Raw genomic sequence first — 13,781 nt, 5'->3', positions numbered from 1 at the left:
CTATATACGAAGGCGCCAGCAATTTTCGCATACACTTTCCCAAGTCATTTGAATTATGCGATCGATAGATCCGATTGTTTAGATAAATGACGGTACCAATATTTGTGGGGAATGTATTGGAAATAATCGAAGTTACATGGATAACAATTGGTCAAATATCAGTAATGTAGAAACAAAGCTGGGCCATTGGTTAGAGTATGCTCTTAACATGTGCTATGGAGGGCGTACTCACGTCTTTATGCAGATTTATTCAGGTTGGTGGGTCTCTACTCGTCTAAACAAACAAGAATGACAATTCACATATATATGATCAGTCCTTCAAAACGTGTGACATTTCTCGCATACATGACGTACAATGGCTGGGGTCAGTCCTTCAACAAGTATTATAAATCCTGTATGCATGGTGTACATTGGCTGGGGTTAGTTCTTCAAAATATTTTATATTTCCCGTATACATGGCGTACTTTGGCTAGGATCAGTTCTTCAAAAAGTTTTATATTTCCCGTATACATGGCGTACTTTGACTAGGGTCAGTCCTTCAACAAGTGTTATATTTTCCGTATACATGGCGTACATTGACGAGGATAAGTTCTTTAACAAGTTTTATATTTCCCGTATACATGGCGTACTTTGACTGGGGTAAGTCCTTCAAAAAGTGTGACATTTCTCGCATACATGACGTACAATGGCCGGGGTCAGTCATTCAACAAGTGTTATATATCCCGTATGCATGGCGTACTTTGGCTAGGATAAGTTCTTTAAAAAGTTTTATATTTCCCGTATACATGGCGTACTTTGACTAGGATCAGTCCTTCAACAAGTGTTATATTTTCCGTATACATGGCGTACTTTGGCTAGGGTAAGTCATTCAAAAAGTGTTATTTCCCGTATACATACTTCCAGTATGCATGGCGTACAATGGATGGGGTCAGTCCTTCGCAAAGCGTTATATTTTCCGTATACATGGCGTACATTGGCTGGGGACAGTCCTTCAAAAGGTTTTATATTTTCCGTATACATGGCGTACATTACAGGGTTCATTTTTTTCGAAATGTTTCATATTTCGCGTATGCATGACGTACATTGGCTGGGGTCAGTCCTTCAAAATGTTTTATATTTCCCGTATATGGAGTTGAACATTGGATTGAGTCAGTCCTTCAAAAAGTGTGATATTTCCCGTATACATGACGTACATTGGCTGGGGACAGTCCTTCAACAAGTGTTAAATTTCCTGTATGCATGGCATACATTGGCTGGGGACAGTCCTTCAAAAAGTTTTATATTTCCCGTATATGGAGTTGAACATTGGATTGAGTCAGTCCTTCAAAAAGTGTGATATTTCCCGTATACATGACGTACATTGGCAGAGGGAAGTCATTAAAAGAGTTTTATATTCCTCGTATACACGGTGTACATTGGCTGGAATCAGTCATTCAAAAATTTATATTTCCTGTATGCATGGCGTACATCCTTCAAATTTGTGTTATATTCTCTGTATACGTGGCGTACGTTGGCTAGGGTCATTCATTCAAAAGTTGTATATTTCCAGTATACATGGCGTACATTGGCTAGGGTAAGTCCTTCAAAAAGTGTAATACTCCTTGTATATATCACAATGTACATTTTATGGGGTCAGTAGTTCAAACTTGTTGTTGTGAATATTGAAGTAATCTAGCTCCGTGACGGGTTAGCATTCCTAACTTGCCAATGTTATCTAATTAGGTTATTATGTGAATTATCTTGTTATTTGCTGTACACTACCTGCCCAAAACCTATGTCATGGTTAGATTCCCACTTTACGGAGCAGCTAGATCCCTCATACATAACTTTTGAATCTTCCCTCGGGAGTCGGCAAACTGGATGCCCTATACGCAAAATACGTAGTTCAGCCAGGACGCACTCTCACAGAAATATTGCATGAAACCAAGATAATGACGTCTACAAAAAATCGCAGCCCAATGAACGAAACATTTACCATAGTTCTAGATTGGCCGTCAATGACACTCAATAACTGATATGTGTATTCCATGCTCATAAACCTAGTATCCAACATATCTTGATCTCAATCATTCTCAGACAAACTTTGAATTTTTTTGATTTTCACATTTGAAATAAACTGCAAGCTCAGTCCAAAGATCTCCATAAAGATCAAGAACTTGGAGAGAAGCATTAGACACATTCAATAGTTGAGAAATAACTGCTTCAACCCCCGGATTGTGTTTTGTTAATTCTCATTATAAATAATATAAAGAATAAAATTGTAAAAAAAGAAAGGCACTGTGGCAGCATTGGCACCCCCTTATGATGTGAGACCATGAGATGTAGTGCGCACAACCCCAGTGGACATTGTGAATATTTGCCTGTAGTCTTCAAGGTAATGTGAATTATCAGATTTCGCAATTCTACAGTGTTTTAATTCATAAATGAAACATTCTGAATATCACATGTGTCCAGTCTGCTTGATCATAATACCATCAAGATTGTCAATGCGCATACCCTCAACTTGTGTGGTGGGAAACGTGTATTGTAAATGTGATCAGAGAGCACATGCCCTTTACTGTTACTAGATTTACACTAGGGTACAATCTTAATTTTGGAAATAATGCAAGATTTGGTCATGCAGTCAAACTCGAGGTGTCAATGTCTCCCTCCACTTGATCGAGCCCGAATAGACAATTTCAAATAACCCAATGGTGCAACCCAACCCAACCCAACAGGGTCACCTCAACTTAGTTCGTGAGTGCCAATCATACCTGCCTGTTACCAAATACAAATTTCTTAATATTCATATCAAACCAGGTTTGTTGTTGGCCGTATTTTTTATAGTTTACCATCCATTTCCTTTTATTTTAAATTGCTTTATATATTTTTAGAAGCACAACAATAGAACAACTTGCTGTGGTGTAAATGAATATATAAGGTTTTAATTAACATTTATAGGTGTTTCCTGTCACAATACTTTAGCTAATTTTGATTTACGGCCTGATAAAGTTCATTTTCATAGGTAACAGAAAATCGTATGAATGTTTTTTTCAAGTCATAAATAAGCCCATGTATGAAACACGACGAGACCTGGCGACTGATGTGCCTTCATGTACACAAGTAGTATTATAATTTCAACGGCGTCGTTGAAACATACTTATGTCATAAAACAATTTGTCGTTCAAATGGCAACATAGGAATGGTATACTAATTAATGTAGCTCTGAATAAATCAAAAATAGTATAACCCATTGCTGACAATTGAAATAATAGTCAGATACGCTTAAAATATGTCCAATGAAAATGAACAAATAGTATACATTGACCACGAGAATGCAATAATCATGTAGTTTCTACTAGTCTGGTATGTTTGAATCCAACAGTAGTGGCGTATGTCGATCAGGGATTTTTTGTAACAAGCAGGTATCTATGTTAAATCAAGTCTTTATATAGTAAGGTTTCACATCAGGGGCGATGGAAAAATCATTTTTGGTCCCAAAACCCCCATTTTTGGTCAAAATTAAAAAATGATCCAATCCTTTTAAGATTCATATCAGTTTACTCGTCTTGGCGTTGAAAGTTCATAAATATATAGTTTGACCTAGTTTTGACCTTGCGTTACGTCACAATGACCGAAATGAGGAATGGTAAAAAACTCATAAAATTTGTCAGAATCATCTGGTTTTGACAATTCTGGTATCTAATTATATGTATTCTTGCTTGATAATACATGCCGATAAGACAACTTTCATAGACCATTATGCCAGTCTTTTCCACGAGAATATAATTATGTCAGATAAGATGGATCTATTGATATGGGTATGACATCAAAATTATTCATACATTTCAACTCATTACTGGCCTAGTTATTGAACATAAAAAAGCACCGTCGTGAAATTCTTTTAGAAGTTTAGAAGAATCAATAGTTAATATTACCATAACATATATTGACTTACCTATATATTGATGAATTCTTCATATATGTAAATGCAAGTAATAGTTCAAGTTGCTCATGTTAAAGATGTGTCAATAATTGTTTTCATTGATAGCAAAAGGAATATAGAATTATATAGCGTGCATTCAATGTATTTTACACTATTTTTATACCTTGTATGTAAATTATATCGACTGCAGTTGTATTTGGTTGTATGTTAGAAAAAGAGGTTATTTGATTCACAATGCACCTTTCCTTTACGTTGCGCCACCTAGTGCCGAAACTCCTTTGTAACACCAACGAGGGGGAGTTTGAGTATTGACGTCCAAATAGACAACTATGATTTGATTTGCTGTCGTTCATTGCTTAGAATATAGCTAACAACTTGTTATTGCCGTGGACATACATCTTTCATCAACAATTACATCGTACATAACGGTATATCGCTCACACACAAAAATCACAATCTTAAATTTTAAATCTGTAATATTTTATTAATGTAAGAATAAAAAGTTAATTACTATTACTGCACTTACTGTGCTAATTGAAAAACAGGGTTGAACCATGTGAATATGCCAATTTTGGTCCCCGTAAATTGAACTCCTGGTTAATTGTTATGTATTCGAGTTAATCAATATATTATATCTCCTTTTGAGTCTCCTGAAATATATAGTAGGCGAGGATAGGGCCAGGTGGTAGTACTAGTTAACGTGAGTAGAATCACTCCAATGTACGTTACAAAGTTTTATAATTGCCGCTCAATGTGATTAGAGATAAGACTGCGTTTGATGATGTAATTTATAACCCATTACTAACAAATATTTTAAAGAAAAACAACAATTATATGTCTATTAACATTTCGCACCATACAATACATAACAATAAGTGTATTTGATATACGTAGAACACAGTTCAGATATAGAGTTACCACAACAAACGTATGACTAAACCTAGTACATAGGGTACTAGTAAGGTAAGGTAAAAAAAGTCATTTTTGTTACCTGAAAAAATCTTCAAATATGAATTGTAGTAACGTAGGTAATAAAAAGTAGGTAATGTTTAAATGCAAAATTAATTAGCTAATATTTAACAATTTGGAAAATTTGGACTTTGAAGATTATATAAGAACATAATCTTCCATCTATGATTTCTTTGTTTTAATTTTTCTATAGTAGATAAAGTGCTGTATTATCTCTCTATGAGGTCGCATGCTTACAACAACGATAACACATCACAACTGATCTAAATGGGTACTCCCCGATTTCACTTTAAGGTCTGCATAACATTATTAATAACGTATAGCTGGTGTTTGTCTGATTCCACGTTGATTGGGTCAAATTTTTTCAAGAAACCATCTACCATGATAAAAGCGCCATACAAACAGTTCTGAAAGACAGTAATCCATATTCATAAACATGTTATATTGATAAAAAAAAAACAATTAGTACAAGGAAATCTGTGAAGTCACCTAGTTTTTAAATCAAATGTACAGCGCCATTGCATGGTGTTCGTTGGTGAACTTTTGTTTGTAATTTCTCCATCGTCAAAAAGGTAATCCTAATAAAATGTAATGATTTAGTTAAGAATGAATACTCAGACAGTTGTTAGTGCAAGTTGCTAGGAGATGGTATATTGTAATAACAAATAGGTCGACCTTGAGCCAATCGGGTATTTTATATTTTGTTGCTTCTTATCTATTTGCACATTACGAATTTAGATGTCTGTTACACTGGCACATATTTCATTAAATCAGTATGATACAACTGGATTTACTGTGTTCGATAATATAGATGACAAAAAACACGTTCACATGCATGAATGGTCTTTGTAGTATAGTGACTGACAATATCTCGTACATTAATAAGTTGAACTTTCAACACTAATTTATCAACCAACACTAAAACAACAATGATTTATTTTATTAACATTACAACAACAGGGACTCGGGTAGTTGTCGATTCGTTTTTTTAGTGTGAATAAATGTTTCTAAATTGACGCGGGGAACTTGGTGAAACAAGAACAGAAATTGTTGGCATACAAGAGACCCATACCGATAATAAGCTATGTTAGCTTTCTTTCATGTAAAGTGTATTTCAGGAGTTATACATCCATTGTGGATAATTATAAAACTGTCCATAATTAGTTATAAGACTGTTTGTAGACATTTATTCTTTGTGACTACCGAATACTTATACCTGAACTATTGGTAACGCACTAAAAATCGAATTCGTCAAATACTGTAGCATATACGAATTGCATTGAAAGTTATGTGTCAGTTATATGTGGTAAATAGTTTATTATTTCCCAAATGCAGAATAATAAAGTGTGCATAAAATCATATACCACCTAAGCGTATGGGCATTGATAAACCGTTCAACAGCACATGGTTTCGTCTTAGGGTGGACAATTATGTCACAGATCAGTAATAATGAGGTATTACACTAAGATAATATACCAAGCAAACTACGAAACAAAAATAATTTACAAACATTCTAATTTGCAATTATTACGAATAATGTACACTCACGTTGCTGAGATCAACATATAGATGATCGATGTCTATTTGTCCGTGACATAGTTCTTCTTCATGTAATACTTCTATTGAGATTTCGAGGTCATTTCTCATTTGTTCATGGTCAGCAGCATTTGCCAAGTACCACTTGTTGTAATGACTCATCTTCCACTTTGTGAGCCATTTTTTATTTGCAAAAATGGCAGTCCATAATATTCTGTTAGTTGTGACAAATGAATGCAGTACCTCTACAAACTCATCTCCTAAAATGTAATATTTTTTTACAAAAGTAAAGAAACAACTATCACTGTTGATCATCCAATATCCTTATTTTTGTAAACAATCAAATGTAAATAATGAGAATGTTGAAGGCATAACGTGGACAACTATTGTTCAGCATGTCGGGCGGGGGGTGGTCTGAAAGTCTGAAATCAATAAACATGTTACCAGCATACATTTGGATGATTATAGGGAAATAGTAATTACGTGAAAAAAAGGAAATCGAGTTTACGTTCAATGACGATTGTATTACTTTCGACAAAACACGTTTTAGCAGACAATTACAACATAGTTATAATATGTTCATAAATACGATCATTTATTTTTCACCTTGTTTTAGCACTTGTATTGAGGAATCATGAATTTGGCCACAAAATCCGTTCTAGAAGCTAATATATAGGCCAGTTGTTTGTTTAAGGTAGAATATTTCAAGGGAAAATGTTCTGATGTGCAAAACGGGATATTAACATTGTGTCCTGGCATATTACATTAGTATTTGTAGGAACATTTGCTTACCTATTTTGGAACTGTTGCTGTCATTATTTAGTTCTGTCGTAACTCTATTAATAATGAACGATTTGAACTCTCGTGTCCAGAATGAGTATATTATGGCATTAATGATGGCATTGGTTGGTAATACAACAACGACTGCCCATAAATAGACATTACCCGGGATTTCAACACCAGCTACACTTATAAAGGTAACAATAATCACAGGAACGTAACAGATTATATTAGTCGACACAATCGTAATCATTCTAATGGTAAGCTTTTGGATTGTTTTGGTTTTTCTATTCCTGGTTGCTATTGATGTTTTCTTCGACAATATGAACATAACGATGTAACAAACGGATATAATTATAACGCAAATTAAATTTAGAGTAGTGAAAACAGACGCTGAATACTGCCATCCATTTAGACTGTCGTGACGCAGATGTATTGGTAAACAAATACTGTTGCTGCCATAGAAGTCTTCAAAGTAATTTGTTCCGAACAAAGGTACCAGAGAGAAGATTGTTGTTAGACATACTATTAAAACCGTAAAAATACGCGCGTGTTTAATGCGTACACGTATTAAACCATATGGATTCGCAACAACAATACATCGACTTACGGTAATAAGAGTAAGTAATAGAAGAGACGTTTCAGTGGATAGTGACGCGACAACACCAAGTATCTTGCATAGATAACTGTCTCGCCATTGGATATCATGAATGATGTAACTACTTCCATAATACGCATCAATACTTCCAATCATTAGTAAATATGATGCGATTAAAAAGTGGCAGATAGTTTGAATGAAGATTAAGAATCCATCAACTGATTTCAATAACGGTCGACTGACTTTTGATATTCTCCATGTGATAACCCATGTATTTAAAGCAAATGAAATAACGCCAACTATCCATACACACACTCGAATTCTAGTGTTTTTCAATATGCCTTCACATGATGAGAATATATCGGGTTCTGGTAAACACTTCTGTATATTTCTCACTGTACAACAGAGTGGGTAGACATCGCTGTATCTAAAAAATCATAAATAAAATTATTATATCAATCGTCTGTTATAATTGGCATCTTATTCATTTACGAAATAGAGACTAATCGTATATGAATTTATACTTAAATTATCTTATAACTGTAATATGCTGTTATATTTTAGTTTAGAAATTTAGAATATGTGCTCGCTGTCATCCACATGAAGTAAGATGTAAACTTACAAAGAACGCAGGGATTTATGCATTCCAGCGAAGGTACTCCAGGAAAACACAGTGATCGGATTCAGTCTAATATCCCTAAAATGAAAAATTTTATACAAATTTATTGTGCTGTTACACAAATAAACAAATATCGTAACATCATGGTTAAACACTAGTGATCTTCGCCTTTGTTGTATAATTTAGACGTGAACAGAGTCGTAAAACATGCAAGATAGCAGAAAGTCTTATCTGGTTTTTGAACAGGTATCCCTGTCAAGAAAATAATGATTTACTGAGTCATTATGTGATGAAAAGTAAAAAGTACCCTCTGAGATTAACTATGATGTTGCAAGATGTGAATCATATGCAAATCAACTTCAGCCTTGAATCATACAACTAAATATAGTTATTTGGTATCCAGTGGAGAGAGAAGTCAACAATACTACTGCCTCCCGTGAATCTACACTGCGATCCTTGTCTTTGAAGTGTGTTTTCAATTTAGTATTATGAATTGTGTTCTAAATCACTGCAAATTTTGAATTTTAAAATTTATGTACTTCGAAAAAAATGGTTTTCGAATAAACTGTATGTCAAATACAGAATACATATTTTTGGATAGCATTTTTATTTCAAAAGTGTGGATGCAACGATTTTCTGATATGTAATTTTGCATTATTTTTGTTTTGATAACTTTGCACTAAACAGATATAATTTCCTAATGGCTTCAGATCTTGATCAAAGTTTAGCACCCAGAAAAGTACTTATTTCGATTATCTGACATTTTGTTTTCTGTTAAGAAAGTTTATGTATTTTATTGTTATTTATTCTAATCTGTGTTATACTACAATAATTCTCTGCATGAGTTGACATGGGATTTGGGAGATACATTACCAATGATATTGATTACAAAATTGATTTACTTCATTGAACACATACAGTATTGCATATTCCCACTGGTACCAGTCCCTTTGAATGTGTATTTCCAAAAATCAGTCAAATAGAAACAGTCAACATTTATATCAAATTTGTACTACTGCTTTCTCTAATTACTAATTTTTGCATGATATTTTCACGAAGGACATCCATCGCATCGTTCGCACTAAACAAAGATGTTATACTGATAAATTAATTTGGTAAAGTTTGGAACAGAATTATAAAGTTATTAGGCACACATTAGCAATTATTTGTTATTTGACTTTTACAATTTATATAATATTTTTCCCATTCATCTTTGATGATACGGGCGAGGTAAAAATAAAATAAATCACCTACAGATGTTGTAGTCTTCTCAATCCTTTGAAAGTGTTTTCAGTAACTTGACTGATGCTATTGTTATTCAGTTGTCTGTACATAAAATAAAGTGTTTCTTGTCAAAACACATGGTCATTCAATTATATACTATGTTACCAAACATTCAACCGACCTACTAACCAACCAACCAACCAATCAATCAACTATCAAATGACAAGTTAGAACGAATAGCCAACCAACCAACCCACAATCTATTTAACCATCCACCAATCATGAAATCAAACCATTTACCACACTTATCGAATAGTTGCTACTCCCAGCATTACGTTAGAAACGTTCGCGTTCTGATGCATAAACGTTAAATATTGTCTGCGTAAACGATCGATAGCTCTTTAGAACGCCGAGAATAAGGACAATCAGAGAATAAATTGTGCGTGATAGAATCATTCTCGCATGGAAACCGAGTGATAACGATATAACGCAAAACATGTCTATTATATTTTATAGGCTCCTAAAAACTTAATTATATATATTATATAATTATATATTAAACTTACAGCAGCAGTAGATTATCCATACCAACAAAGTACCCGTCTCTTATAATCTGTAGTTTATTCGATCCCAAATCACTACAAGAAATTATAAACTTTAACTTTTTAGCCATGTTATTTAAGTTACATAATTGAATAAGAAAAGGCGAGTGACAGTACATTTATGTGTATTTTTATACTTACAGCATACCAATATATGACAGCAGCCCAAAGACAATGTTTAATTCATTGTTTTCAATCATCTGTAGATTGTCTGCAATCCTACATGTAAAAAACTTGTAATAATTCATATAATATGGGATCGTGTATCATACAATCTACACAGATGGTATTGTACCGCGAATAAATGTAATTAATAATTCCTTCATACATTAAGTTGGTCTTTTATATCAATTATCTTAATTAAATCGATAAATATATGTACAAAACCGGATAACATATATTCATAACTACAATCAATCACTTGGCAGCGTGAACATATTTGTCATAGGCCGGAATCATATACATTTTATTCAATTTGTTCAACATTTGTATTGCAGATCCTGAAATTCAAAACTTGTTTAATCGACGCCAAGCATTTTATTTCTCGTTTCTTGCAAACGTTTCCTGCAAACGAAATTCCCTGTTCAAACCAATACAAATTAAAACATGGCATCTTTTAAATGTATTGTTGTATGATACATGATCTTGAATACGCTAGAATACGATTATTTATGAACTAAACCACGCTATTGTAACACACGCTCAAGTATTAATGAACCGATGGCATATTACGCATGAAGATGTGCATGTCTGTCTGCGGTGGCGAAGAGACTGCCGTTTTGTCGTTTAAATCATGTGTTTTATGTTGTGATACATGTAAATTCATTTGCTTGTACAATTTGTGCAAGTAACATGATGAGATGATCAGAAACACGTAATGTAACGTACAAACTCCTTGAACGTGAATCTATATCAGTGATATTCAACACAGATGCATGTGTACAATTAACATCATAATCACGGCATGTACACCCTCCTGGGCAAAGGAACTCTGAAAGATATTGACAAGAAATGATTAATGTCAGACTAAAATCAGTGTTTTTTTATAGTTTCCTACGTGGAACGCATTTGGATTGTTTTAACTCACCACAATATAATTCGTCATCGCCATTCTTACACTGACACACATCATCGCATATATGTGAAGGGGACACAAATATATTGCTGTGTTTACACTTGTAAGTACCATTTACATATAATGTAGAGTTATCCCCTAAAACACAATTTAAAAACTTAATATTGATTAAAATTTCATTAGGATCTAGATTAGAACAGTCCGAAATAATTTGTGTTATTAAAATGTTAAATCGCTCATTTGCATCAACTTGCCACAGTTCATTTCATCCTCGCCATAAGGACAGTTGTTTTCTCCATTGCATCTAAGATAGGTTGGGATGCAATAGCTGTCTGGGCATTTGTATGTGTATGTTGGACACGTGTATCGCTCTGTAGAACGTAAAATAAATATGTTAATATATGACTCTTTTCAGAACACATGACATCATCTCTTGAATGTACACCTTGGGTTCTATGTATAATCATCTGTAATGCATTGTATATAATTAGATTATTAAAAATACTGGCACACTGTAATAACATTTATATTATACAAATGAATACATACGACAACTCTCCAAATGTGTTGTGTCTCTACAACCAATCTGGTATCCAAGCTCATCCACGTCATATAAACACCACCTATTTATATCAATGCATGCACCATTTTTACAGCGCAATTGATTTTTGGAACATGATATCTTGTATTCTACAAAAATAAAAACGTAACTAATGACACGACAATCTTAATAAGTGACCTGACAGCCAAAATAGCTTCGTTTCGAGTGATGCACAAAAGTAACTATTATATAGGTCCGAGTTACAAATATAATATTGTTTTAAGTATCAACGCATTTAGAGTCAACACTAATATTTTAAACAAAATATCATCACATAATGAAAAAATCGAACAGGGTCCACCTAAGGTACTTATATACAAGTTTTAAATATAAAACCGAAAATATCATTTTATTTATTAAAAATGATAAATCTGCCATGGGTCAAGCTTAGGTACCAAGTATAAAATCAGTTGAACTGGTAGTTTTCAAGAAGAATACGGAAATGTAATTTTTGATAGAAGGATGGCGTATAGATGACTGAAGGACGGACGTCGATAGACAATCACCCATATGTACAGTTATCGCTTCTCTCATTTAACCATATCTGACAAATGTTTCAATTATCCATAATAATTTTTAAATTGTGACTTCTGTTAATACATTGATATCAACTTTTGAACAATTGCGACATTTCCGAGACCAGACGTATTGAGTGACGATCATTATTGGTCTATGACTCCGTCCAATGTCTGACTGACTGAACTGTCTTGAAAAGTTTGAATGTTGAAATGACAGTAATAATATTAACCAGTCTTGTTTATATTTAAATTCCGGTATTCCAAATTATAATGAGTGGAAGTCATGGAAACAATTATGCTTTATAATATAATGTAAAACAATTTTACATTACCGCAATTGGCCTCATCAGGAGCAGTTTCTCTTTCGCAGTAAACGCAGTCAGTTGCGCCATCACATTTCAATGAAGCTGGTATGCATGTTTCATCAAGGCATCTAACTGCATTACACGTGTCTACAATAAAATGATAGTCATATTTAGTTTATTCGAGGTACATAGGCCATCGGCATTTAAGTGAAGAAAAAACAGCTAATAAATGCAATATATATATATATGGCTAACTGGTTGACCGACAAATGTATGGCAGGTCACGTGTACAATCAAGCCTAACTGCTGAAGTACGTTTCTTTGTTGCATTGAAGATAGAAGTAGGGATGCATCGTTTAGGTTAATAGATGATTTACGTAGTAAACAACAGTTATTTGTAAAATTGTATGAATTCAAAATGTGCTTGTAAGATATAAAATTCATTTCGTGGGCCTCAAAACACAAATATTAATATTATTTGAAATATTTCAATACATTATTTTTGCATATTTGGGTGTTTAGAATAAGATTATTCACATTGTGATACTTAGTTTACTTTAACTTCTGGAAGAATAAATTGTGATTGCACGCATACTACTGATTCAGTATTTGATTCACTTACTGTTTTCTGTACAACTCTCTTCATCACTGCCATCATAACAATCCTTTACCATATCACACTGCTTATTTGAGTCAATGCATTGACCGCTGTCACACTGAAAACTTCCAGTCCTGTTTTTACAGGCACGATGATCTTTACAGAATGCAACAATACAATTAATATGTTTAACATTGAGACGATTATTGCATCATGTATCAAGAAACTTTTCAATATTCCCGTGTTTATTTAAGTGACTCACCACAGTTTTTCTCGTCAGACAAGTCTTTGCAATCATCAATTATGTCGCAGTATTTTGAAAAGGGAATGCATCTATTCTCGTCGCATTGAAATCCTTTACACGTCCCTGAAATACGATAAAACGAACCATTTATGAGATTTCCATCTGGACACTGGAACATAATGTTTTT

At 33.6% G+C, this 13,781-nt stretch overlaps 1 protein-coding gene and 1 long non-coding RNA gene across 2 annotated transcripts; both read right to left on the bottom strand.

The window, feature by feature from the left end:
• Positions 1–8,053: 8,053 nt before the first annotated feature.
• Positions 8,054–8,539, bottom strand: LOC146736257 (uncharacterized). The gene is made up of 2 exons (XR_014930922.1): positions 8,431–8,539; positions 8,054–8,235 (listed from the first exon to the last, which is right to left on the bottom strand). It is a non-coding gene; the product is annotated as an uncharacterized LOC146736257 (long non-coding RNA).
• Positions 8,540–9,677: 1,138 nt separating this feature from the next.
• On the bottom strand, positions 9,678–10,492 carry LOC146736256 (SLIT and NTRK-like protein 1). Its single transcript, XM_085505235.1, has 3 exons — positions 10,395–10,492; positions 10,218–10,289; positions 9,678–9,753 (listed from the first exon to the last, which is right to left on the bottom strand). Exons 1-3 carry the CDS (start codon positions 10,451–10,453, stop codon positions 9,678–9,680), a joined length of 207 nt encoding a protein of 68 aa, XP_085361361.1. The 5' UTR covers positions 10,454–10,492.
• Positions 10,493–13,781: the final 3,289 nt, after the last annotated feature.

Source organism: Saccoglossus kowalevskii, chromosome 11, assembly GCF_978046115.1.
Source record: "Saccoglossus kowalevskii chromosome 11, keSacKowa6.1, whole genome shotgun sequence".
NCBI classification, from domain to species: Eukaryota; Metazoa; Hemichordata; class Enteropneusta; family Harrimaniidae; genus Saccoglossus; species Saccoglossus kowalevskii.
The sequence above is the reverse complement of the archived record's forward strand: the minus strand, read 5'-3'. Positions and strand labels throughout refer to the sequence as shown.